Here is a 25,052-nt window from a genome sequence, read left to right as displayed (position 1 = left end):
CAGAGTAATTTAAGAATATTATATCAAGTTATCTTGATCATTGGTAATACTGATTATCATTCTATCCAATATCAGAGATAGAAAGGGGGAGGAAAAAACAGTGTCTATATTAATACCGGTAAGAATGGATTCCATCCCCCAATCACCCGGTTTAGAATACAGTACCATACATGACCATACAGTCCAACCCACCTTTCTCTCTCTCTCTCTCTCTACTCTACTCTCTCTCTCTCTCCTCTCCAGTCTAGGAAATTCACTGCCAAATATCCAGTCAATTCAGTCTCCACTATCATCCATTCTATCTACTAGTAATTGTTTTCTTCTATTTATGATTTTTACATCATTTGATCTGTTCTCTATCATTTATCAGTTTAATCTATATATACCTTGATTCATCCATAAGGTCCTCATGGGGAATGGATCGTGCACATACCCACCCATCTGACTGGCCAAGTTCAGCCCAGGAAATGAGTGAGGATAAAGTCAATCAATCATCAATCAATAGCAATCAAGAGAATGATTGAGAGGGGGGGGAGAAAGAGGGGAGATGAAATCATCCCTCCTATATCCACCTATATCCACCTCCCACAGATGACTTCCCATGCACGATGGCGTAGGAATGACTCTACTTCTCGGAAATTGTCATATCAGTACTGTACCATCCTGTCATTCTAGACTGAATGGTCTTTCCTCGGCCTTTTGCTCGGAAATGTCATTTCTGCAGCCATCCACATAACAGGATTATTAGAATTACTATACCCTCGGACCGCTCATACAGGAAGCCAGCGCTTAGAATCGTCAGGTATATCCTAGATCATGCATGTTGACAAGAACTGCGTGCCGGATCTTATCCCCATGTTGTATAGACTAACCCCAGAAATACGGATGAATAGAATTTCCCTGTACAACCACCCAGGTCCGATGATCATATGTCCGTGGCTTGACCATCGCTTTGTCCATGCCGCATCCAGTTGGGTCGTCCATGGTTAGTGACCAGGTCGAGACGTTCTGGATGGGGACAAGAATCAATGCGGTATTTGCTTTGTTGGGTGGGGTAGGGGCAGGGACTATCTGAGATGGACGCGGGGGAAAAACCGTCTCTTAGGGATGGTTGATATAGATAGTATCGAAGATAGTGATGTGGATAGCCCTATCCAGTGGTTCATCATTCAAAGGAGAAGACTGTTGAACGAGAACGCGGGGCAATAAGGATATTCTTAAGGATATCCTCTGACAAAGAATGAATTTCCCAGGGTATTCCACTGCAGATCCTATTGGGTTAACGGTCTTCCAACTGACCGGGGTAATCTAGTGGATGATTCTCGTTAAGGGATAGGGGAAGGGTCTCTCGGAGATGCAGGTCCACGGAAGTTCAATAGTCTAGGATATTGGATGGACTAGGGAGATATTACTCCGTCGCTTTCTCTCCATCTAGATGGTCCAGCAATCCACCTCGAGGGGGCACCATGAATCCACCACCCCAACCCTTTGCATGATTTGATCCTGTTCAGAATCCGATACTTGATACATGATACGTGACGCACGGGGACGCTGAGTGGCCCGTTCCTGCACCGTCCGAGAATGGATCGGCGTGGTTGTCTCGCCTCGTCTTCCTATGTATAGACACGAGTATAGACCTAGTGCTTATATAGAGAATATGTATATCCAATACTAGACCTGTTCTATGATCAGGCCGGCTGGAGATCTGGTGCATCATCTATCATCTCACACATCTATGGAGTACTCTGTATGTCATTTCATCTCTACGGAGTATATGCGTAGTCATATCCTTTGGATGATCGATTGGGTTTGAAACAACACTGTTTAATTTTCTTTTCCTATTCTATACCTTTTGAACAATCCAGGTACTGTATATCTGGAACGGAAATCAAGTACAATAAAAGATTGGAGTATCAATGGTGGTGGCAAGAGTCAGTCGAGGAATTCTTTGATGGAGTGGACGATGGAAGCCCCCTGGCTCAGGCTCACCACTCGTTTCTGGTTCATCAAAACGAATTTCCCTTTTTTTTTCCCTTCTGATTCTCTGGATCTTTTCTTCTTCTTTCTTATTATACAAGTAACAAACCAAATCGTCAATTAGGACGGGTCTCGTATCCCGGTATTCCCGAGTGAGTCCCTTTGCTCCTGCTCTATCGCTCTCCCCCTATAACGCTCTTGATCGTCTATCATTTCCGCCCCGGAGATTCATTCAACCTTCTTTCTTTCTTTCTTTCATTCACCTCTCTCTCTCTCTCCCCTCTCATTCCCTCAATTTCTGTCAGTCATTCAATCCCCAGTCATCACGGTCATCTATTCTTCATGGTCCTGGAAAAAGAACATAGACCCTGACTGACTGACTGACTGACCACTCCGTTGCTTTTCCTGCGGGTTCCTCCCCTCCTCCCTCCTCCCCTCTTCCTCCCCCATCTTTCCACCGTTTCTCCCTCTTTTTTTTGTCCTCCTTTCTTTCCTTCTGATTGATTTATCTATTCTCCCCCGTGAATACACCCGGTGACGCATTGTATATGATTTTCCCACCTGTTTGATGTCCTAATACCGTGCGACCAAAAGATACCCGCTTCCCGACCTGATTACTTGACGCCTCGCTCGGCTTTCTCCATATACCGCCCACAGCGGGATTTTCCCTTCCCACTCCTCCTCCCTCGACCTTTCTCTCTTCCTTTTTCCTTTCCCCTCCCCCCCTCCTCTTTCTCCCTTTCTTGGACGATCAACGTTGGTGGTCAACGTTGGACTCGCTATATGCTTTCAGATACCCATGGGAATACGAAATCATCTCCCTTTCCTCGTGGAAAGTCGCCGATAGTTGGGGAGCAGAATTCGACCATGCCGTGGAACCTCCCTGCCGACAATACGGCCTCGGAGGCCTCTCCCAATCGCCCCCCATTGACCTCCCAGCAGTCGAATTCTTTGCCCTCCACCCCCTACCAGCATGCGCGGAACCTCTCCTTTCACTCTCGCTCGCCCTCCCCGCCCCACGGCAGCACCTCGCCGCGTTCCACCCACTCCGAGTCCGCCCACCTTCCCCCCTCCCGAAAACCCTTCGCCGGCTGCAAATATGAGACCGCCATGGCCTTCTTCCGCCGCCGCATACCCTACACCATCGGCGCCGATCTGCTCCCGGAGGAGAAGGACGGCCTGAAGGAGCGCCTGACCCCGGAGGAAGACGAACGGTTGACCGCCGACATGCTCGAGGTCTACGATCGCTTACTCCCCTCCGCTGAGAGTGACGATCGCCGGCGTCAGCTGGTCCACAAGCTGGAAAAATTGTTCAACGACCAATGGCCGGGGAATAACATCAAGGTGAACGTGTTTGGCTCGTCGGGGAACAAACTCTGTTCCAGTGATTCGGATGGTGGGTCTCACAAAGAAAGAGTAACGGGGGGCAAAAACTGACGGTTCGCAGTGGACATCTGCATCACAACCACCTTGAAGGACCTCGAACATGTGTGCGTGCTGGCGGATGTTCTCGCCAAACGTAAGGCGTTCCCTTCCCATCGCCACCGTATGATTCATCGTTAACCCCTGTCGGATAGATGGCATGGAACGGGTCGTCTGTGTCTCCCATGCCAAGGTCCCCATCGTGAAAATTTGGGATCCCGAATTGCGCCTGGCGTGCGATATGAACGTGAACAACACGATGGCCTTGGAGAACACGCGCATGGTCCGAACGTACGTCGAGACGGACGAGCGCGTGCGGCCGCTGGCCATGATCATCAAGCACTGGACGAAACGGAGGATCCTCAACGATGCCGGTACGCGCTGCCCCAATTTCGAATCGACCAGGCGGATGTGCGATGCTGACAGCTGGCCCCCTACATAGGTCTCGGCGGTACCCTTAGTTCCTACACCTGGATTTGCATGATCATCAATTTCCTGCAGACGCGCGATCCCCCCGTTCTACCGAGTCTGCAAGCCCGCCCCCACCAGAAACGGGTCTCGGCCGACGGGCTCGTGTGCTCGTTCGACGACAACCTCGAGGGCTTGGCGGGGTATGGGCGACGGAATAAGCAGTCCTTGGGCGAATTACTCTTCCAATTCTTCCGATACTACGGCCACGAACTCGACTACGAGAAGTACGTGATCTCGGTCCGCGAAGCCAAACTTATTCCCAAGGTGCAGAAGGGCTGGCATCTGTTGCAGAACAACCGTCTCTGCGTCGAGGAGCCCTTCAACACCTCCCGCAACCTGGGCAATACGGCCGATGACACCTCCTTCCGCGGCGTCCACATGGAGATGCGTCGGGCCTTCAAGGCCGTCGCCGAGGCGGACCTGGACCGCTGCTGTGAGCAGTACGAATACCCGGTGGAGGAGGAACGGTTGTGGGAGCGCCCTCCACCCCAGCCCCGGCCCGTCATCACCGCCGCCCCGCCCCCGTCGCGCGGGGGCCGAGGGGGTGGACGCGGCGGGCGGCACGCCAACCCTTCGCGCGGAGGGCCACATCTCGGGGGGCGACGGGCCTCGAACACCCCGAACAAGTCGAACAACTTCCGACAACCGAATCCGGGCGTGAGCGCCTCCGAGCTCTCGCTGCACGCGCAGCAGGCCCAATATCTCCTCCACGACCATCTGTACCAGCAGATCCAGATCCTCCAGGCGCAGGAGCAGGAACTGCGGTTACAGCTGCAGAATCAAGCCTTGTTGACCGGCCGGCCCCCGCCGGTCCTCATCCGTCAGCCGTTTATACAATTTCCGGTGCCCCAGCAGCAGCAGTCGCAGCAGCAACAGTCGCAACCGGATTCGTCGGGGGATGACGCCGCTCGGAGTCGGTCCGGCACCCATCCGCCCCTCCGTCACCCCGTCTACTACCCCGCCCAATATCTGCCCGTCGGGGTGGCGGGGGTGCCGGGCACCAACACCAACCCGCCGTCCCCGTCGACCGCGACGGCGCTGCCCGACTTCCGACGCAGCCCCCGTCGCTCGTCCGTCGCCAACGGGTCCCCCGCGGGGTCGCTGAGGGCCCAATCGCAACCCGCCCGCACGGTCAACTCGCTCCCGAACTACGCCCCGATCTACTCCGCGGCGCAGCCGTTGGACGGCTCCCCGCGCTCCAAGCAGCGGAAGATCCCCGGATCGCCGGACAGCACCGCCAACGACGACGATGCCACCTTCACGCCGAGCAGCGTGCCCACGGGATCCCGCTCCAGCTACCTGGATGAGCTGCGGCCGGAGTACATGGGCGGGTACTACCTGGCCACTTCACCGCAACTGCAAGCCTACCACCAGAACGCCATGCTGTCACCCATGTCGACGCCGGTCGGTCTCGCGCTGCAGAACGGTGGGATCGTTCCGTTTGTCACGAACGCGCAGGATTATCTGTCCACCGTCTCGGGCGACCCGGGATTCTCCTCCGACCAGAGCTCGTCGCAGCCTCCCAAGGCGGGGCTCCCGCAACCGCGCCCGGCCGCCGCCCGACCGACGGCGGCGAGTATTGATCGCGGGGGGCCGTTGATCATCGACGGGTCCGTCCCGCCCAGTGAACCCCGGCCGGTCTTTGCCGCCGACGCGTACGATCCGTATGCGACGAGCCACTACACGTCCAATTCGGATGACCCCAACACGGACACGCCCATCAGCGTCTCGGACTCCTTCTCCCAGGATCTGCAGGATACCAGTTCCGTGGAGATTGATGCGCCGCCGTACTTTGGCCGACAGGGGATCGAGACGTCGAAGTCGGTCGACGTCGCGGCCAACGGACCCCCGAAGCCGGGTCTGCTGTCTACCCGCCTGCAGAACCTGCACCTCGCCAACGGGGACAAGACGCCGGAGCCTGTGGCCAAGACGGAGACGTCCCGCGCCGCCGCATCGCACCACGACCCGTCGGAGAAAGACATGCCTCGGTCGAAGCCGTTCTCCGCCAAGGACAGAGGGACCTCCGGCCAAGCCACGGAGTCGCACCCCCCATCCACCGGCAAACGCCGCCCCAACGGCACTGACGCCGCCGAGAAGACCAACGGAGCCCCCCACCACCGGTCGCGGTTCCGGAACCACCGCCCGGATGCGTCGCATCATCCATCCAGCGGACAAGGCGACCCCAAGGATCGGAACACTCACTCGGCGCGGAAGCCCAACGGGGTCAACACCGCGACATCGGACTCGCACGGCTCTCACACCAGCGGTGGCTGGCAAACCACCAAGAAGAAGCAGAAGAAGAACGTCCGGTCGACGACGGAGCACCGACACGGTCATCAAAGCGGAGCGGAGCCGCTCCCCTTAGATGAGTCGATGCGAAAGGGTGGATGAACAAACGGGGATGACGCTAGTGAATCAATTAGAAAAGGGAGGGTAAAAAAAAAAAGCCTGGTTTGCTTTGGTATTATTCTTGGCCCACTCACGATGTTGCGATAATCAGCAAAAACAAAAACACGACGACGAAGTTTCGAAGACAATGAAATATGATACCTGCAAAAAAAATCCCGGCGCGCCCACTCAGCCACGCAGAGCCGAGCACAGTCCCAGCATCGTGGCGCGAAGTGCCTCCAGACGGCGGGGCCTGGGGCCTCGGTTGAGAGTCCGTTTGGAGGCCTCATTTGGAGGGCCTCGTTTGGAGGATCTCGGTCTTGAAGGCCGGTGTCTACCTATTCAGTGGCACCGATGGTGTCGGTGCCACGGCATGATTTCCTTTTGATCCGTTTGGTTGTTGAGAATCTACCGTGGAGTCCCAGGGGGTTGATCCATGGTCTTGTATAAATCCGGCGGCGGCGTCCGTCACAATTCGGTTGTCCTGGTCTTGAGTGAAGGTATATGAATCTTTTCCGTCTGTCTCATTTCTTTTCTTTTCTTTTCTTTTCTTTTTTTTCGTTCGTGACGGTTATCTGGCAGAGTTCTTAGTACTCCCTCATGTTGGCGTTTCGAGGTCGGACCGATCCCGGGGAAAAAAGCGAACCGTGGATTGATTACTTGCAATTGCATAGCTGCTCTTTGATTGATATTGATGTTCAGGAACTTTTTCTTTTTTTTTTTTTTTTTTTTTTATACGATTATCGTCCCCGATCTGTGGCATTTGGCTTGGCTATACCCCCGGCTATACCCTTGGGTCTTCGGTTTACTTCAGTTTACTTCCAGTCTGCAGTTGTTGTTCGTTTTTGACTCGCTTGGGGCGAGTGAGCTTGCATGGTGATAAACAGCACACAAGAATCGTATACACATACAGATACACTAGTCAGATACTCAAACTCAGAAACTCAGATATACTCGGAGAGTACGGACAGATCGAATAGAATGACAGGCCGCTCAGCATCGTTTCAGAACAGGATAGGTCGTGGGGCCTACCTACTTTTACTGACTTTCGACATTGGATGTCTGGTTTAGGGATGATGAGTGAATGGTGATTCAATCGTGTTCAAGGTTTGTTTGGGTTGGGTTGGTTTTTGGGTGGGATTTTATCAGGATTGTTGTATTATACCTATTTATATATATTATATCAAGGCATGTCATTACCTACATTGGTGTTATACTATAGTAGGATCGGGAGTAGGAACGGCAGCAGGAGCAGGGAACAGAGCAGGCGAGTTAATTATGTCTTTTTCCTCAGTTCATGTCTTTTCTTGTTTCCTTTCCTTTTGCTCTTCTTCTTTTCACTTGACTGCCATGCCATGTGTGTGGAGGGACTGCAAGCAGTTGGCATTTCACACACTGTTTTGTACTCTGCTTTTGGACAATCTGTCATCTTTTTGGGCTTCAATATTCTAAGTTTCATATCATTTTGACGGCTGTTCATCAGATATTTCCACAATCTCAAGTCAATCAAAGAAATCCAGCAGGTGGACCCGTTCGCGATGTGAATCTAGCTACAACGATCGTGGGCTTATACATATCCAGGATTGTAGTGCTCAGCCATGTCTACAGATCAACAACTACGAACACCATAGCTGCACGTTCTCAAATAAGAAAGAGGTTTCAGAAATTCTTTCATTGTGTTCTCGTCCTGTTGCAAAGAACCCCTGCGCCGTTTATCTAGTTAACTGACGCGTTGGGTAGTTGCTGTGGTTACGCCATACTATATATTCCGCCAGCTAACTTCAAGATGTTACTCGACCATGTAAGGCAGCCTGCGACCTTCCAACTCCGGTACAGTAACTTAACATATGAACCTATCAGCCCTATGCCTTGGCCGTAATCCATGACAACTGCTATCAGAAGAGCTACGGCCCCATTAGCGGCTTTGAAGCATCGCCCTTGGCCGGTGTCAACAGCCGTCGCATCCCAGCTGGATATGAAGCAGCCCGTCGAGGAGGAGAACACGCCATACTATGATTCACGTCTGTTCTATCCGGCTCGTCTAGGAGATGTGCTCACCAGCAGATACCAGCTTGCGGCGAAGCTGGGTTACAGATCCAATTCGACGGTTTGGCTGGCTCGGGACCTCGACCGGTTTGTACCTCCCAGTCTTTGGCTGTAGTTATTGCTGATAAGCACAGATGATGCTGGTTGAGAGAGAAGTATGTTGCTCTCAAGATTAATGCTAGCTTCGCGCAGCGGAGGGATACTGTTGAAGCAGAGCTGGATACTCTCCGAATTATCTCGGAGGCAAATCCACGACATATAGGGTATCCTTTTGTCAGGCACCTCCTTGATTCTTTTCAGTTAGAGTATGAGTCGACGAAATGCCTGGTTCTTGTCTTTGAGCCTCTGCGGGAGCCTCTTTGGTTATACAGACAGAGGTTTACAGGAGATACGATACCGTCCGATGTTCTGAGAATCATGCTCCAAATGATCCTCCACGGTCTTGATTACCTCCACTCTGAGTGCCATGTCATCCATACTGGTCTGTCTGAGGCGACTGGCATCTATGATAAGAGAGCGGGTCCCTAACTGGTGCCAGATCTGAAGCCGGATAACATCATGGTCAAACTAGAAGATCCGTCTATTTTGGAAGAATCTGCCAAAGATGAATACGAACACCCCCTGCCACAGAAAACGAACCTCCATGGTCGCACTGTCTACCTTTCTCGAAACAACTACGGGTTACCTCGCAAGACAACTGGAATCATTCAAATCACGGATTTCGATCTTTCCGTCTCGGGTGATCAACCACATGATGGATGTATTCAAGCGGAGATATACCGTGCTCCAGAGGTGATCCTGGATGCTGGATTTTCATATAGTGCTGACATATGGAACTTGGGGGTTATGGTAGGCATTCGTTCTATCCAGCCTGGACAGGACCTTGCTAACCTTGCTAACCTTGCTAACCAGTTATGGGATGTCCTTGAAGGGAAAAAGCTGTTCAAGGACATCGATCCTGTGCATGTTCACGAATATAACGAGTTGAATCATCTCGCACGTATCACTGCATTGCTAGGTCCTCCTCCGAAGGAGCTGTTGGACAAGGGCAAGAGGACTCCATGCTTTTATAAAGCAGGTGAGTGTGGTTCTTATTCACCCGGTAACTGCAGTTTGCTGATGCATTCTAGGGGCCTTGAATGGACCAACTGTCGAGCCTACAAATTTCAATTTTGAGAATTTGTTGACAACTGTCAGAGGCGAGGACAAGAGGATGTTCATTGAGTTTGTTAAACGAATGTTGAGATGGCGCCCGGAGGAACGGAGTACAGCAAGAGAACTGCTGCAGGACCCTTGGCTTTTTACCGAGTCTGAGGATTGATCTGAGAACGGTTGCTCTTTTGTTGGGTATATTACTTAGGTTAAGCTTTATATCAAACGTTGGTCAACCGTTTAGCGTAGCGGCTATGATATAATGTTAAGGGGAAGATGTTGTCCCTGTAGGATGTTATATATCTAGACTAGATAACATACTGACATATATTTTCTTGCACTCACAGAGATAAACACTCGGCGTGAAGTAATCACTGCTACTGTTCGCCACACATAAAAGTAAGTATGTATATGTATATGCATGTAAGGTATTATTATATATGTCCAGTCATCAATAACTTCATCCACCATCACCGTTCATCCATAGATGAGATATAAACAGTCAAGTCAGGCAGGTCTCTATAGTACAACAGAAGGAACATCAAAACATCAACACAAATGAAATAACAGGGGAAAAAAAAAGAAAAACACATTAGGTTGTTGTCCTTTCTGGACGAACCGATAACGTCACCCTGGAACGACGGTTGTCTCCTAATGGCGTAGAAGATAACAGTCAAGCAGGCTAGACGAGTAATCATGGGGAATATCACAGTAATAGCAATAGTAGTAATAACAGTGAAGAGTGGTAATATAGCATCCAGAATAGGAGATAATCGTAACCAGTCAGTCAGGAAGAATCAACCAAACCACTCGATCAACATATAAGGGAAGATGACAACGCAAGCCGTCCAAAACACCGTTATACATCGGATCAAGGACACCGGCAGTAGGTACACCGGTGAGTCGCGGAGAATGAGCCACAGCGAGAGGAAGGCCACGTTGAAGAAGTGGATGAACAGCACGAACGGTTTCTGGATCAGACCGGCCAGTAGCCCGCTTGGGCCGTCCGTGATGCCTAGCTCGAAGTAGCGGAAGCAGCCGCGTTGGAGGGCTTTGAGGTTGGGATCTATTCTATATTAGCTTTGCTGGTTGGGAGAGAGAAGTGGGGCGGGAGTATAAGAATGATAGGGAGACATAGGACGCACCGTCAGCTGCAAATAATGCGTACAACGCTTGAGCCAGAATGTTGATAACAGACGACCCCTGCTTGCGGCGCCAGTGAAACACCGACAGCTGCTTCAACACCCGATCCGTATCGCTCAACCGCGGGACCGCCTCCGGGCTGAGCAGGTCGCGGATGATGATCACGTCGTTGAGAGCGACGGTCATGCCGCCGCCCGTGAGCGGGTGGCGCATATTGAGAGCATCGCCCAGGATCATCAACCCCGGGGTCTTGTTCGGCGTGGAGGGCAGGAAGGAGTTGGGCATCGACCGCAGCGGCCCCTTCTCCAGGGCGGCCTGGAAGGCCGGCTGCACGCACTCCGGCAGCGAGGGCAGCACGACGTTGCGCAAATGGGCCTTGACGCCGCCGTTCCGCACCGAGGCGGACGGCAGGTTCTCCGGGACGTCGACCAGGATGCGGGTCTCGTGGGTGCCGATCTGGTAGACGAGGACGGGGGCGTTGTCGCTGAGCAGCACGTGGCCGTGGCGGGGCTGGGGCAGCACGGCGTCGATCATCTCGAGCCCCCAGAAGCGCGACCGCACCTTGGGCGCGTGCGGGTGATACTGCTTGCGGAACTTGGAGGCGTAGCCGTCGGCGACGACGGTGAGGTGGCCGAAGTAGCAGTCCCGCAGGTCCTGGGTCACGCACTCCACGCCAAGGACCTGCTTGGTGTGGGAGCTGACGACCAGGTCCGTGGCCTTGGACTCGACGACGGTGATGTTGGGGCAGGCCAGCACGGCGGCGCGCAGCTTCATGACGAACCGGCCGTGGTGGAAGGACCGGCCCTGGGGGCGCGGCGTGCCGGGGGTCAAGACCGGGTAGGGGATGTGCACCGGTTGGCCAAAATACGAGACGTGGTAGCCGTCGCAGGGGATGGCGTCAATGTCCTCCAGGCAATCGGAGAGGCCCAGCTGTTTGAGGGCCCGCACCCCACCCGGTTGTAACAATTCGCCCACGATCCGGTCGGGTTCCTTCATCGAACTCTCCAGCAGTAGAACACTGCGACCCTGTCGCGCCAGCGTGACGGCCAAGGCACAGCCCAGGACGCCGGCGCCCACGATCACGATGTCGGCATGGTGATGGACCGTCCGACGTTGTTCCGCCGCATCCACCGCATGCCCATTCATTATGAGACTCGAGCGAAAAATCGACGAAGGGATTGGAAGGGAGATCGGAGAGAGACTGGAGATTGAGATCGGAGGGATCGGAGGAGAGATCGGAGGATGCGGAGTGGCAGTTTGGATTGGCGTATCAACACGGGGCGTCGCAAGTTCGAGAGAAAGGGTAGGGCATATTTCGGAGACTGTACAACCGAAACTGAGGAAATGATTGGGGAGAACGAGAGATTGAAGAAGAAATCGAGAAAGAGAAGAGAGGGAGGTTGATGGTGGGGAGATTAAAAGGAGAAACGGAGGGAAAAAAAAAAAACTGAAGGGAAGAAAGAAGGACGGAGTGGGTGGCGTGACATGGACTCCTTTTTCAGGCACACCAGCCAATTTGCGCCAACGTACGATGCAGAAGGCTTATTCTCCGATCTTATGGTTGTCTTATCTGGGACTGTTGATTCACTAATCGCTTTGAGTCTATATACATTGGTACATGGTGGTACATGGTGGTACAGGGTGGTCACTATCTAACAGAATATCTATACAAAATACACATCGAGAAATCAACCACGGTCAAACAACCCATTAAGCACCCCGTACACAGGCCTGCTGGTTCCATCGGGCTTGAATCACCTGGGGATCCGTTTCGATCCGCCCCAGAACCGCCTCCAGCTCGTACTCCTCGTCCCACCGCTCCACCGTCCGCTGAATGTCCTTGTCCTTCTTGTAGAGTCGTCGCTCGTTCAGCGGTCGCTTCAGGTGTTGGCGGAACGCCCGCTTGACGCCGGGGACGGACTGGGAGGACCACACGGTCTGGTCGCCCTCGCTCTTGCTCGCCAGCAGGTCCGCGATCCACGTCAGGTACTCGAGCTGCTCCGTCCGCCGCGCCGTTTCCTTGGGGGTCAGGGGCCCCGCCAGGCGCGTCCGACGCAGCACCCCGAGGATGCGCTGCACCTCGACCACGAGGTCGCGGTTAACGGCGCTGCCGCGCGAAAGAGCGGTCAGGATGCACCAGCGCACGCCGGCGAGCTGCTCCTGCGCGGCGAAGGCCCGCGCGAACATCTTCAGGCACACGCCGTCGAAGTCGGCCGCGCGGCGGTACTGCGACGCGTACACCGTCGCCAGCAGGTCCACGGCCAGCGCCGGCTGGTCGCGCGCGACCAGCCGCCGACACGTCGCCGTCGTGATGTGGTGCTTGACGATCATGTTCTTGTCGGTCCAGCAGAGCTGGTAGAAGCGGAGCACGGCCAGCTGGATCAACGTGCCCTCGCTGGCGCCGTCGTCCAGGTCGACGAGCTGCCGGAAGAACTGCGGGAAGAAGCGCAGCAGCGGCTGGATGGCGGGCCACTCGGCCTCGATGAGGGCCCGCGCCGCCGCGAGCCCGTGCTCGAGGAGCGTGGCGACGACGGCCAGCTCGACGTGCAGCTGCTTGACCTGGAACCGGGCCTTCTTGGCGATCGCGAAGCAGCGCAGCGCCTCCTCCATCTTGCCGACGTGCATGTAGTGCGCCATCTGCTTGTGCAGCTTCTGGTACTGCGACACGGGCCGCTGCGGCGTGCGCTCCGCCAGCGAGCGCCGGTACCACGGCAGCGGCTCCTTCGTGCCCGGCATCGCGTTGACCTGGGCCAGCGGGAAGGACCGCTGGTCGTAGCCCAGCACCCACTGCGACGTGGCCGCCTGCCCGTACTGCACCCGCGCCGCCTGCAGCATCTGCCAGAACCCGACGGGGGACCCCTCCAGCGAGAGGCGGCGCGACCGGAGCATCTCGAGGAACTGCTCCTCGTTGATGTGCACCTTCCACCCGCGCTCGCGCCCCATGCGCGTGAATTCCGCGACCATCTCTTGGTCGCCCTTCTCGACCAACGCCTCGAGAATGTGCCGGTACAGGACGCGGTCGGGCACGATGTCCAGCTTGTCGATGTAGCGGACGAGGAAATCCCAGATCTCCCGCCCCGAGTGCGGCACCCAGTACTCGAGGAAGACGCGGTCGAAGATGGGGAGGAAGTCCCGCCGTTCCGCGGTCAGCCCCCGGGTGGCCATCTCGTCGAGGCCCCGGTCGACCCCCTCCCAGTCGCAGGCCAGCGCCCGTCCGTAGACCAGCAGCCCCTGGGTCCGACAGCGCAGCGGCAGCTCGTAGGTCTGCGTCATCTCCCGCACCAGCGCCTCGGCGTCGGCCTGCCGCCCGAATTCGATGTAGGCCTTGAGGACCGGGTTGAAGAGCTTGTCGGTGACCCGCTTGCCGAAGCGGGGGAGGACGGTCATGAGTTTCTTGAGCTGCCCGTTCAGGAGCTCGATGCTCCGCGTCTTCCGCCACAGGCCCGTCAGGTAGGCGCCGCACAGGCCGCAGTTGCGGTCGACGTGGAGATTCCGCAGGAGGACCCATTTGGCCGTCGTCAGCCGGTGGGATTCGAGCAGCGTCCGCAGCACGATGTCGACCATGTCCGGGGGGAGCAGGAACCGGTGCATGTACCGGGTGTAGACGGTCGCCGTCGACTCGATGCATCCCTTCTTGGCCAGGGCAAACATCAGCACGCGCCACATGTTGGCCGTCACCCTGTCCACCGCCTCGATGCGCTCAAAGATACTGCGCGCGATGAAGACATTATCATCCTTGCAGTTGGCGTAGAACGCTTCAAGGGCACGCTCGCGGCGCTCGGATGAGATCCCGTCGAGGGACGCAGGGTGTTCCTCGAGGAACAGCTGTGCCGCGTCGATGGGACGGTCGCGATCCAGAAGATCCTGCATGCGGGCCGCAAGGTTATAGGGCTCTGCCCGTTTTCCATCCTCCTCCTCCTCCCCCTTTCCGTCCAACTTCGCCTTTCCCTCTGCCTTATTATCGACCACCGGATCAGCCACCCCTTCCGACTTCACGGTAGCCCCAGCAGCTTGCCCAAGAGCCCGCTGCGCCCGGGCCAAATTATCCGCAGCCCGCCCCTGCTCCGGAGGCACCACCACCTGATCCGAATCCGCCGTTCCCAGGACCTTCTCGGCCCGCGCCAGCTCAAGATCCGTCTGCTCCAGTTCCGCATTCACCAGGTTGTCTCGATCGGCCGCGGCGTCCCCGGCGGGCGGGCGTAGTCGGGTTGCGGCCTCCAACTCCCGGTCTTTCCGCTTCAAGGACTCGATGCCCATGAACTCGCCGGCCTCGGCGGCGTCCATCATGCGGGAGAGTCGTCTCGCGGCGGAGGTGGCATCGTAACGGGGGGCTGACGTCTGCAGCTCGCGCTTGTTCTCGACGATGCGCTCGGCGACCCGGACGCGGCGGTGCATGTCGTAGGTGATGGCCGCGACGGTGCAGAAACTCCCGACCGTGGAGCCCGCGAGGGCGAGTCGTCGGAGGACGCGGAGGGCATTGCGTGAGGGCACGGCCGGGGGGTGAGCTGGGGGGGTCATGGCCTGATGTGCTGGTTGCGGGAGTCGGAACCGTACCGATTGTGGTCACTGATCGAGCATGAGAAAGGAATGTATTAAGTCAATTGAATAGGGAGAGAGATAGAGTAGAATCACCCCGGTGACTGGGGACAATGGACGAAAGAGAATGGAGGGGAGTAGAGTGAGAGTGCTGGCGAGCTGGGAGGAAGACAGACAGAATGAATGAATGGGTTGATCCGGAAAGTTTGCACTGCAGATTTGGTGGTTGTGCCGGGCCGGAGCCGCTTTTCCCCTTGCGGTTGCTTGACTATCCCCCTTTGGGGATATCATGTAGTATGCAGAGAACCATATATCTCGTACGATTGAAACATTCCGAGCTACCTTTGGAATTTGTTATATGATATTAGATCAACCGATTGTATCAAGCCATGATTCGAGTCGACCCTGGGTGTGACCGACTGACTGGTCCTTGCGAATCTGGATGATCAGTCCCGTCGATCTCCATCTCACTTTCGTCGTCTTCCCATATTCCCCGAAGCCAATCATCCTGATAAATGTTCTCCAGGGGACGGCCCTCTCCACCGATCGAGAACCATCGAAATATATCCAGGGAAGCTTCCCGAGATGCTATTTGGTCAACGTCAGTTTGTTTGAAAGTTCTAAACACCTCGATGTCAGGAATGTCGACCAAATTCTCGGACACAGACGATGTGGGTTGTGTCGAAAACCCGTGGTCTTGGATCGTAGCGCCTTCCGCCAAGTCCCAATCCCAATGGTCATAGTGGTACTCGTGTCGAGAGCACTCCAGGTGTGATGTGACACACAGAGAACAATCTTTCGTCAGGGATGCGCCGCAGGGTGCCCAAGGTGTGCTAGGCCGATATTGGTAGCACGAACTGTCCTCCTCGGCGGAGGCAAGGTGCATTAATCGCCAAACGTCGGCTCTCAGGATATATTCGGGATTTTCGCAAGTGTATGGGCCTGACCCTCCAACATCCATGAAGCTTTGTGGATACCCAGTCCAGGGAAAGGCGAGGGGATCAAGAGGAGGCCGGCCTCCTCTGACTCTATGGAGTATTTCTGGGCCTAATCCGCTCGCAATTGCTCCAATCCAAAGTGCACTGAACCCTGGCTGGCGGATAGTACCAACGAAAGCAAGGATTTCTTGATCACATCCTGCCGTGGCGGACGTCCCATCTAGGACCTCATTGAGAATCGGGTGTAGCCATGGGCTGACGAGATTGCAAGGGGTGCCAGGTTCCCAGAATGCCCCACAGAAAGTTGACATCATTACTTCAGGGCTACAACTCAAAGTCATGAAGTAGGGCAAGTCTTCTTTTAAGCTCATCCACGAGGACGGAATGGCATCGATCGGGGTATGTTTCTTTTTACCACGAGTCATCCTTGGAGGTGGTACTTTGGCGGTTGACGCGTAATACTTGTGTGTTGGGATTGTCAAAGCCATCGCAAAGGCAATGAGGAATTGGCTGTCCAGTCCATGCAAACGCGCAAATGCAGCAAGAGCCTCAAAAGCTCTCCCGGAGGATAAGGGCGTTGAGGAAATTGGCAAAGACCCCCTGTATCTAGTTGAAAAATGTGTTTCACAAGTTCGCGAGACTGCCCACGGGGCCAAAAAGTCCCTTCGGGGGGCCCGTCTCACGATTGCTTTCCATCCTTCACGTCGAGCGAGTATGGCGGACCACCAGCGGGCCATGTCCGCGTCCGCTTCTCCAACTTCAACATTATGAATTGGTGAGGAATAGGGCTGGTTTTCATCGTGGCATCCAGCCTCAAAACTGGTGTATTGCATAGAAGCACCCTCCCCTTGCATTTCAACAAGCCGTGCCGAGAGTATATAACACCAGCCAATCGTGAGGATTCCCAAATAATTAGGTCCGGTCATGGTCTCTTCCGTAGTGCCATTCCAAGAACTGAATGCTCTCCCAGTGAAACTTAAAGGAGTAACAGCACTGGCGCCAACTTGTAGCAAGGCCAAACTTGAGATTTCTTTCTTGAGTTTGTCGCAGTCCGTATTTGCTGACAGTTTCCAAGGAGAAGAGGCCTCCAAGCAGAGGCTGAGGTTTGGAGATATCCCAAAAGGGCGGACATGAAATCTTTTGGATCGAGTCTGGAGTCCCGGGATTCTGTGGATGGCATGGCGGGGATTGATGAGCTCTGGAATCAAGCCAGAATCACGTAGTTTATAGGCTATGGATGCAAGCCGGTACCAGTAAGTCCGACTTTTTGCCAGCGCATCATCAAGTTGCTGTTTCTCAACCTGGAGAATATCATTATCACGGAGAATCTAGTACCTAGGGGATCAGCGTGTTTTGTCTAGCAGATGATATTTCACACCAACCGAGGAAAGCTGTGGTGGATGTAGGAAACTGTTACGCTTTTCTTCTACCAGGCCTTCTTGTAATGGAGACATTATATAGAGAGAAAACAAAGATTGTGGATGGTTAAGCAAGTAAATGAGTAGCTGAACAAGAGACAAGAGGCTTCTGGCTTATATATTTATGTGCTTGCTGAGGCCGGTGTCACGTGTGGCTTGACCCTACATCATGTTTACACAGCCATATGAAGAAGGCTAGCTGAACAGAACTTTACTATCATGTGGATGACTATTCTATTTTCCAATCATATCACCTTGCGGTGTAGTTATGCCACTCTTCCAGTTCGTAATAGCCCACTCGTCACCGCTGTCCCATCCTCATCCGGCTCCACCGTCCCATCCGAGTCCCAGTCGTCCAGGGTGACTGCACAGCATTAGTTAGATTAAGCGTTCAAATACAACAAGGAAGAAAGGAAACGGAGAAGCAAGAAGGAGAGAGGACACACCATAAGGCTTAATAAACAGACTCCCCCCCAAAGCAACCGCAAACGCCGTCGCTATACAGATAAACACCATCTGCGGACACGACCCCACCGTCCAGCTGTAGATCAGATTACAGAGCGTAGGAGCCACAATGCGAGCCAGCGCATGCAGCAGCCCCTTCGCCCCTAGAATCTGTCCGATATGATCCCGCGGGACGTGTTTCGTCAGCGATGACTGCAACACGGGTACGCCTAGCCCGCCCAGCGCAGTCACCACCCCGGCAAAGATGAGGACGGATCCGCTCCGTGACAGTGCGAAACCAGCGTATCCCAGTGCGTCGAAGAGTAGCGATAGCCGGATGACGGCGAGGTCGAACCCGTCCGACCCCGACACCTCGCGGGACGGGTTGTCCGCCCGCGCGCTGCAGAATCGCGCTGCAAACGGGTGCACGACGAGCAGGTTCAGCACCCGCACGCTGCACACGATGAACATGTACAGGCTGGCTTCGACCGTGCCCCATCCGAAGAGGTACTCCGCGTAGATGACGATCACCGCTGACGCGCCCATGGCGACCCCGAAGGCGACCGTGTCGATCGTCGCGAGGAGGAGGATGTTCCGGCGCAGGGCGGGACTCGCCCCTCGTCGGCCGGGGAATAAGAGGCTGGGCCGCCCGACGACCGGGGATAGGATCACTAGCGGCGCGATCAGCTTCCTCGGGTGCAGGTGCCTCACCATGGTGAGGACCTTGCTGCGGGCGAGCTGGCCCTTCCGGGCGAGCGTCGCGTGATGCTTGGCTAGGGCGCTCTCCCGCTGCGCTGCGGTGAGGGACTCGGGTACCACCAGGCAGAGGGCGACGAGGACGAATGACACGAGGGCTAACGCCGTGTAGAAGACGTCTAGAATGTGTCCTGTCTTCTTCAGCAGCACCGCGACGAGCAGCGGCCCGCCTGCGATGCCGCCAAAGAACGTCCCGTACATGTAGCCAAAGGCCACGCTGCGGCCGTCGGTGGCCGTGCAGTCCGAGATGTAGGAGGAGGTCAGGGCGATGACGGCCGTGAAGGAGCCGCCCATGCCGTCGAAGAGGGCGGACAGCAGGAGCACGTTCAACGGGACGGTCTCTGCCTGAGCCGCCATCAACACGATGATCGCCTCCCCCAGCACGGTGGTCAGCACCGAGAAGGCGAGGATCCGCACCCGGCCGTGGCGGTCGGACAGCCGGCCCAGGAGCGGGCTGACCAGGGCGGATAGGATGCCGCCCAACAGGTTGAAGTAGAGCTGAAACTGCGCGACCAGCGACTGCACTTCGGGAATCTGACACTGTCGGTTCTCTCCCCCGGGCATGACGGGCAAGTACGTGAACCCGGGGTTCTGGACCTCTCGCTCGGCCAGGTAGTCGCGGCAGACGAGCGAGACCATCAGGTTGATCTTGGGGACGGCCGTGCCGCCCACCCCGAGCATATACAGCAGCAACAGCGGCATCAACCAGTGAATCTGGGGGGGATTAGTCTGACGCTCAATAGCCGCGGCAAAGCGACATCACTATCCGACCGGGCACTCACGCTGGGCCGTTTCCACCATGGTCTCGGGTCCCTTGCGGCCGCATCCAAGCCACCCCCCGCGGGGTCGGAGTCGCCATCCCGGGGGAGGAGCGGCGTCTGTTCGTGGAGGAGTTTCGGGTCTACAGAGGACGATGACGAGGGGATCTGCGACTGGTCCAACGCGTCGACCTCCGCCGTGAGCGGAGCCTGGTTGTCCATGATGCTGAATCGTTGGTACTGTGCTCACCGACGGCGATATAAATCGACCGAACCAAGGACAGAGGATCCGAGATGAACAAGCGTAGAATGCAAGGTGAATTGACAGGGAGGTCTCTCAGTCTCCATCCCTAGCCTAGGGGAGGAATGCGCGCGACGCAAGGGCGAGCGGACCCGTTTCGTTTGCGACTGATAAGCGACGGGAGGATGAACAGGTCCGGACAATATTGCCAATTAAGTCACCGAGCTGATCGGAAGTATTACACAGACAAAATCTGCAATTGGAGCTGGTGGAGGAGGAGGGTCGGTATTTGGGCTTCGCTCGCATCTGACACCCCAACGGTCTGGCGTCCAGCGCATCCGACGTGGGACGAATCAATGCGCGCCGTGTTAATTATCTTGGAAGCCTTGTCGGTTGTTATCTAGCGTGCCCTGACTAAGAGACGTCCGATCGCGACGATGATTTGATCGGATCCATCCGCTGCCGTGCCTGGTAACGGTTTATTAGTGCATCGTGACGACATTGGGGGAGAAAGTGTGGAATTTCAGGATAGTGGCAGGCAGGGATTGGGACGCATTACTAATCCAGATAAGATGAGACTGTACCATGATTAATTTGAGTCTGACTATGTTGATGATGATAAAAATAAATGTCTGAGAGGAATAAACAACAAAATGTAAAGAATGCTCATATAACCCAGTTGATAGTACAGCTATGGAACGCCAATAAAACCACCCCTCTAGCTAAAAGAAGAAAAGAGATCACACTATAAGACAAGCGACGACGCCTGCTCCCCCGCAAAGAATTTCTTCTGCTCCAGACACCGTTCACTCTTACACCCCTGGCAGCGGAGCGTCATCTGCTTCGAGCACCGCTCTCCCTTCTGGAGGTGATCGCGCGCGACGTCCGCTAGGGCCTGGATGAAGACCGGGCTGTCGTTGAGACTCTCGGCGCGTTTGACGCCCGGGCTGTTGGCCTCCTCCATCACTTCCAGGTCCAGCTCGTACAGGGTCTCGATGTGGTCGCTCGTGAAGGCAATCGGGACCAGTACGATGTCGGACTGTCCCCGCTTGACGAACTCCTGGACGGTGTCGCTCGTCTGGGCTCCCAGCCACGCGGACGGCCCCACTTGGGACTGCCAGGACAGGCGGTAAGGGTTGCTGAAGTTCAACCGCTGCATCACCGCATGCACGGTGGCCGCCACTTCCGCAGGGTACGGGTCACCTGTTCCAATTTTAGCATCATCATTCACATCATTGACATCATTCACAATTCCCCTCCCTCTCTAGGGAAGGGGTGCTGTTTGGGGGAACAGGCGGTGTAGTACCTCGATTCACTACACTCATAGGTAGACTGTGGGCGGAGAAGAGCAGCACCACACCGCTCCGGCGATCCTCGGGGTAGGTCTTGAGCTGGTCCTCGATGTTGCGCGCAAACGCCTCCACCAGCCCGGGGTGGGTCGGCCACCGATCGATGACACTCCAGTCGATCGAGCCCGCCGAAGTCTCGTTGCCACCGCGCTTGCCCTCCAGCCGCGTCTGCCACTTCCACAGCTCGTTGAGGGAGCTCCCCGTCGTCGAGCACGAGTACTGCGGGTATTGGGTGAAGGCGACGGCGCGACCGCCCTTGCCCCGGCCGAACCCGTCGTCCAGCAGGCGCGTGTACATCTCCTCCGTCAGCGGGTTGGCGTACCGGAAGGCGACGTAGGGCTTGTGCGGCGCCGACTCGGGGTTGATCTTGTCGAGGACCTTGCACATCTCCTCGCACTGGTACTCGGACCATTTGCGGATGGGCGAGCCGCCGCCAATGTCGGCGTATTGCTTTTGGATCTTGGGGGTTCGTCGCTTGGCGATGAGGGGGCCGATGTAGCTCTGGAATCGTCCGAGGGGGATCAAGTCGCCGTCGGCCTATTGATCGCATTCTTGTTAGAGGAGAGATCCGGTCATTCTGGGTAAGGGTATCCTCCGACGTACAAATAACCGGCTCAGGAAGTCTTCCACCTCACTCGTCGTCGATGGGCCACCCATGTTCAGGAAGACCATGGCCGTGGGACCTTTAGAGCTGGTGGCATCCTGCGTGACCGGGGGGACCGCCGTCGCCAGGTGGTGGCGTGGTGTTTGGCTCAGTAGAGGAGTGCGAGCGGCGGGCCGCACGAGTTGCCGAGGAAGCGCAAGGGGACGGAGCGCCATGATGGGTTGAGGGATTGTAGGAGGGATTAATGGAAACTCAAACCATGAGTCTCAATTATAAACGATTAAAGAGACAAAAGGAAGAATGACAGGTGTTAAATTGGAAGATGGACAGCGAGACTAGAGTGCGGAGTTGAAGCTGGTCTGGCGGACCTCGGAGGCAATCCGGCGCGGGATTCCCGCCAGCCAATCAGGGGGGAGGGGGAGTCATCACAGCACGTGATCAGGCATCCCACTATTCACCGCAGATGTGATGTTGAAGGAGTTGACAGCTTACTCGTTTTATACATTATTGAAATAAAGTGAGGAAACTGAGTGCGGGTTAGACAACCTATGAGCAAATGCCATACGGAGTACGGAGTAGAAAGACCTGTAAAGCAGCCTGACCGTGTGCCTGATGCAATCATACAATGTTGAGAGATCAAAGAGGAATAGTGTCCGTAGTGGAGTACTGTCCCTGTGGGATCAAGTCAACAACATCCTACGTAGGGATCCCTGGTCGAAGCAACTACCGTGTCACGAACCGACCAAAGCTATACAGCACAAAGGGCAGCCCCTGAACTACACGGACTCTTCTAGGATCATGGTTGTAACGAGATGGTGAAGCACTGGTACGGTGAATGGCCGCTCAGTCAGGGATCGAGCAAGTGGAGCGAGTTTGAGACAAATCAAGATACAGATTGTCATGTTGGTGTTGGAAACACTACCTCAGTAGGTAGGTACTAGACTACCTGGGTGAACACCTTTGGCGAGCGGTAGGGTCTTGATATCCAACACTCCGGAGTTCTACCTGACCCCTACCAAGTGACCGTGTAGTCCTGAAAGTGAGTACATAGGATTGCACATAGTATACTATACAGACATAGCAATCTCATCTATCTCTACTATATCCCTCTACCAAACACCCACCAAAAACAAACCACCCATGTAAATGGATGTGAATATACAATCAATATATATAAAAAACGCCCGAGGCGGGGCTCGAACCCGCGACCTTGGGATCGCCCTGCTCTATACAACAAATATATATATCCAGGCTATGATCAGTGAGAATAAAAGTCCCACGCTCTTCCAACTAAGCTACCCGGGCTGTCAATGGTGTCGGCTGTCTGTTGTTGGGTGTTTCTTTTTGTTACTCACTTACGGATACTTTGTGGGTGTTTGTTCTTGGGTGTATATGGATTGTTTTCTTATGTAGGAGTGGGGGGACCTACCTGTGTTTATTTACTTTTGTCGGATATGTTATAATGTTTTCTTGTTTGAATTGTATATCTATCTATAGTTATACGACTGTTGGTCTTAAATCAAGACGTGACTCCAGCACATCTATTGATTGACTTCTTCTTCCGCGATTGCGCCCACCGATCAGATCATAGATCAGACAATAGATTATCGGCAATCCTTCCCGTTCTGTTTCTGTTCCGCGCCGTTTCTATCCCGCGCGAAACGAAGGACAGAAAGAAAGGGGCGCCAAACTTAAATCACCCGTGATTGTATCCAACATGTGGACCGACTTGTCTTCCCGAGATAAAAAGAAACAAGGAAAAAAAAAAAAAAAAAAAAAAGACAAAAATCCAAAAGACAGTCCGTCTAATAACGCCGCTCCGATAGCTGATTAGCTGGTCGGGCTAGATGTCTATGGTCACCATAAGACAGGTAACGATAAAATCAACAGTGGAAGGGAACGGAACACGTTCCAGGGGGAATGGTATATACAGTGGAGGGTCGTACTCGGAAGGAATGAGATCAACACTGTCCATAAACTTGACAGTAGCAGAGCTCCTCATCCGGACAATAAACCGACTCCCGGCCGAAAATGACATGCCAGAGGAACTCCATGACCCGGCCACTCTTGGCGTCGTTCTTGTCCGTGTCGATCACCCACTGGCGGATCTTGACGTAGTCGTCGACCGGCCGCTGGCGGACCTGATCGCGCGAGACGGCGAACTGCGCGCAGCAGGCGGCGCCGACTTGCTCGGGCATGCGGAGGAAGCGCTGGGGCGGGTTGACGGATAACGAGGGGTTGTCGGCCAGCGCGGAGAGACCCGTCGCGTTTAGAGGGGGGGTGCTGGTGCCCTCGAAGATCTCCTCGAAGACTTGCTCTGTGACGTGGGCGTTCCGGCGGTGGCCGGCTTTGCAGCCCGGATTCCAGTTGCAGCGGAGGTTAACGTAGCCGTTGCGCTGGACAAAGTCGAGCTGGAGGGCGCGCATGGCGACGGCGTTGTCGTGGAGGGGCGCGTCGACGTGCCAGGCGAGGACGAAGCCGGAGCGGTGGGAGTGGAGGAAGGCGATGGTGGCGGGGAGGCGGTCGTAGTTGTCGATGATGTAGGTCAGGTAGGCCATGGCTTCGTGACCTTTGTTGAAGGGGGTGGTGAGGCTGTGTTCGTTGTCGGCGGTGGAGCGGGAGGGATTGACGATGTAGATGGCGCGTTGCCAGCTGCGGACGTTAATTTCTTCCATTGTACAATAGATATAAAAACAATAAATGAATAAACATACTCGGGCAGTTCTTCTTGTACCCAATCCGTCGGCTCCTCCTCAAGCTTGGCCATAACGATGACCTTGTCGCCGTTTGGCTCTCCCGGAGATGGATACTTCCATCCTTGAGGGGCGTCGGAAGGGTCCCGATACCTGGAGTGGTACCATTCGGTGAGATACGCGCCCGCGCGATATTGATTGCAGAGGTCCTCAAGGTGGACCTTCAAGAGGTACAAGGGGAAGAGCAGCAGCACGACGCCACAGATGGCAAAGCGGGAGCCACATTTCATCCTGAGGACGGGGGTTTAGCCCCGAGGGGAGGGGGAAGAGTGAGGGTTGGGAGCGATTGGGCCGTCGAACATGCACACAAGATCAAGATCAAGATCAATCTTGTGAGGAGTGTGTCGGAGAGTTGACGTGCATGCGCGTAGTGCGGCGGGAGATGCGGCCGGAAGTGCGGCCGGAAGATGCGCGAGAGCTGCAGAGGAATAGCGGAGAGACGAGGGGGGATGAAGAGAGGAGAGAGGGATAGGGAATGTTTAAAAGGTTAAAAGGTAAAAGGTAAAAAGGTCAAAGGATTGGGGAGAAAAGAAAAAGGTTTGAAGATGTGGAGAGCAAATGGTGGAGGCAAAAGAGGGACCAAAAGGGACGAAAGAAGGGGTTAAAAAATTAAGCCCGAAAAATCAAAGAAATCCAGGGTCCAACACACAGTCCCA

General features: G+C 55.0%; 6 protein-coding genes and 1 non-coding gene across 7 annotated transcripts; 2 read left to right on the top strand and 5 right to left on the bottom strand.

Moving 5' to 3' along the window:
- Positions 1–2,844: 2,844 nt before the first annotated feature.
- Positions 2,845–6,261, top strand: P168DRAFT_316221 (PAP/25A associated domain family; the record flags this gene model as incomplete). Its single annotated transcript, XM_024839980.1, has 4 exons — positions 2,845–3,373; positions 3,425–3,496; positions 3,555–3,773; positions 3,842–6,261. 4 exons carry the CDS (start codon positions 2,845–2,847, stop codon positions 6,259–6,261), a joined length of 3,240 nt encoding a protein of 1,079 aa, XP_024694795.1.
- Positions 6,262–8,227: 1,966 nt separating this feature from the next.
- On the top strand, positions 8,228–9,650 carry P168DRAFT_248885 (kinase-like protein). Its single transcript, XM_024834142.1, has 5 exons — positions 8,228–8,391; positions 8,454–8,785; positions 8,843–9,153; positions 9,217–9,382; positions 9,435–9,650. Exons 1-5 carry the CDS (start codon positions 8,234–8,236, stop codon positions 9,623–9,625), a joined length of 1,158 nt encoding a protein of 385 aa, XP_024694794.1. The 5' UTR covers positions 8,228–8,233; the 3' UTR covers positions 9,626–9,650.
- Positions 9,651–9,956: 306 nt separating this feature from the next.
- erg1 (squalene monooxygenase erg1) lies at positions 9,957–11,984 on the bottom strand. Its single transcript, XM_024836727.1, has 2 exons — positions 10,602–11,984; positions 9,957–10,522 (listed from the first exon to the last, which is right to left on the bottom strand). Exons 1-2 carry the CDS (start codon positions 11,743–11,745, stop codon positions 10,254–10,256), a joined length of 1,413 nt encoding a protein of 470 aa, XP_024694793.1. The 5' UTR covers positions 11,746–11,984; the 3' UTR covers positions 9,957–10,253.
- A 325-nt stretch (positions 11,985–12,309) lies between these two features.
- P168DRAFT_295418 (pentatricopeptide repeat protein) lies at positions 12,310–19,671 on the bottom strand (the record flags this gene model as incomplete). The annotated part of the gene is made up of 4 exons (XM_024838038.1): positions 12,310–12,759; positions 13,018–15,120; positions 18,005–19,405; positions 19,474–19,671. The coding sequence occupies 4 exons, from the start codon at positions 19,669–19,671 to the stop codon at positions 12,310–12,312; spliced, it is 4,152 nt and encodes a 1,383-aa protein (XP_024694792.1).
- A 677-nt stretch (positions 19,672–20,348) lies between these two features.
- Positions 20,349–22,179, bottom strand: P168DRAFT_288153 (ferrochelatase HEM15). Its single transcript, XM_024836726.1, has 3 exons — positions 21,643–22,179; positions 20,997–21,576; positions 20,349–20,893 (listed from the first exon to the last, which is right to left on the bottom strand). Exons 1-3 carry the CDS (start codon positions 21,856–21,858, stop codon positions 20,436–20,438), a joined length of 1,254 nt encoding a protein of 417 aa, XP_024694791.1. The 5' UTR covers positions 21,859–22,179; the 3' UTR covers positions 20,349–20,435.
- A 645-nt stretch (positions 22,180–22,824) lies between these two features.
- Positions 22,825–22,948, bottom strand: P168DRAFT_t49. The gene has a single exon. It is a non-coding gene; the product is annotated as a tRNA-Lys (tRNA).
- A 382-nt stretch (positions 22,949–23,330) lies between these two features.
- On the bottom strand, positions 23,331–24,845 carry P168DRAFT_105221 (DUF3431 domain-containing protein). Its single transcript, XM_024832529.1, has 2 exons — positions 24,358–24,845; positions 23,331–24,295 (listed from the first exon to the last, which is right to left on the bottom strand). The coding sequence occupies exons 1-2, from the start codon at positions 24,624–24,626 to the stop codon at positions 23,605–23,607; spliced, it is 960 nt and encodes a 319-aa protein (XP_024694790.1). The 5' UTR covers positions 24,627–24,845; the 3' UTR covers positions 23,331–23,604.
- Between the last annotated feature and the right edge of the window lie 207 nt (positions 24,846–25,052).

This window comes from Aspergillus campestris, assembly GCF_002847485.1.
Source record: "Aspergillus campestris IBT 28561 chromosome Unknown P168scaffold_3, whole genome shotgun sequence".
Taxonomy (NCBI): Eukaryota; Fungi; Ascomycota; class Eurotiomycetes; order Eurotiales; family Aspergillaceae; genus Aspergillus; species Aspergillus campestris.
This window is presented reverse-complemented; position numbering and strand designations above follow the sequence as displayed.

Excerpts from the sequence above, each read along its gene's own strand:
- P168DRAFT_248885 (XM_024834142.1), top strand. The coding sequence starts at position 8,234 with ATGAAGCAGCCCGTCGAGGAGGAGAACACGCCATACTATGATTCACGT. Across the intron at positions 8,786-8,842 it reads GTGCCATGTCATCCATACTG|ATCTGAAGCCGGATAACATC; the intron begins GTCTGTCTGAGG and ends AACTGGTGCCAG. Across the intron at positions 9,383-9,434 it reads TCCATGCTTTTATAAAGCAG|GGGCCTTGAATGGACCAACT; the intron begins GTGAGTGTGGTT and ends GATGCATTCTAG.
- erg1 (XM_024836727.1), bottom strand. The coding sequence starts at position 11,745 with ATGAATGGGCATGCGGTGGATGCGGCGGAACAACGTCGGACGGTCCAT. Across the intron at positions 10,523-10,601 it reads CGCATTATTTGCAGCTGACG|ATCCCAACCTCAAAGCCCTC; the intron begins GTGCGTCCTATG and ends AATATAGAATAG.
- P168DRAFT_288153 (XM_024836726.1), bottom strand. The coding sequence starts at position 21,858 with ATGGCGCTCCGTCCCCTTGCGCTTCCTCGGCAACTCGTGCGGCCCGCC. Across the intron at positions 21,577-21,642 it reads ACTTCCTGAGCCGGTTATTT|GCCGACGGCGACTTGATCCC; the intron begins GTACGTCGGAGG and ends TGCGATCAATAG. Across the intron at positions 20,894-20,996 it reads TATGAGTGTAGTGAATCGAG|GTGACCCGTACCCTGCGGAA; the intron begins GTACTACACCGC and ends AAATTGGAACAG.
- P168DRAFT_105221 (XM_024832529.1), bottom strand. The coding sequence starts at position 24,626 with ATGAAATGTGGCTCCCGCTTTGCCATCTGTGGCGTCGTGCTGCTGCTC. Across the intron at positions 24,296-24,357 it reads GTACAAGAAGAACTGCCCGA|CTGGCAACGCGCCATCTACA; the intron begins GTATGTTTATTC and ends TAACGTCCGCAG.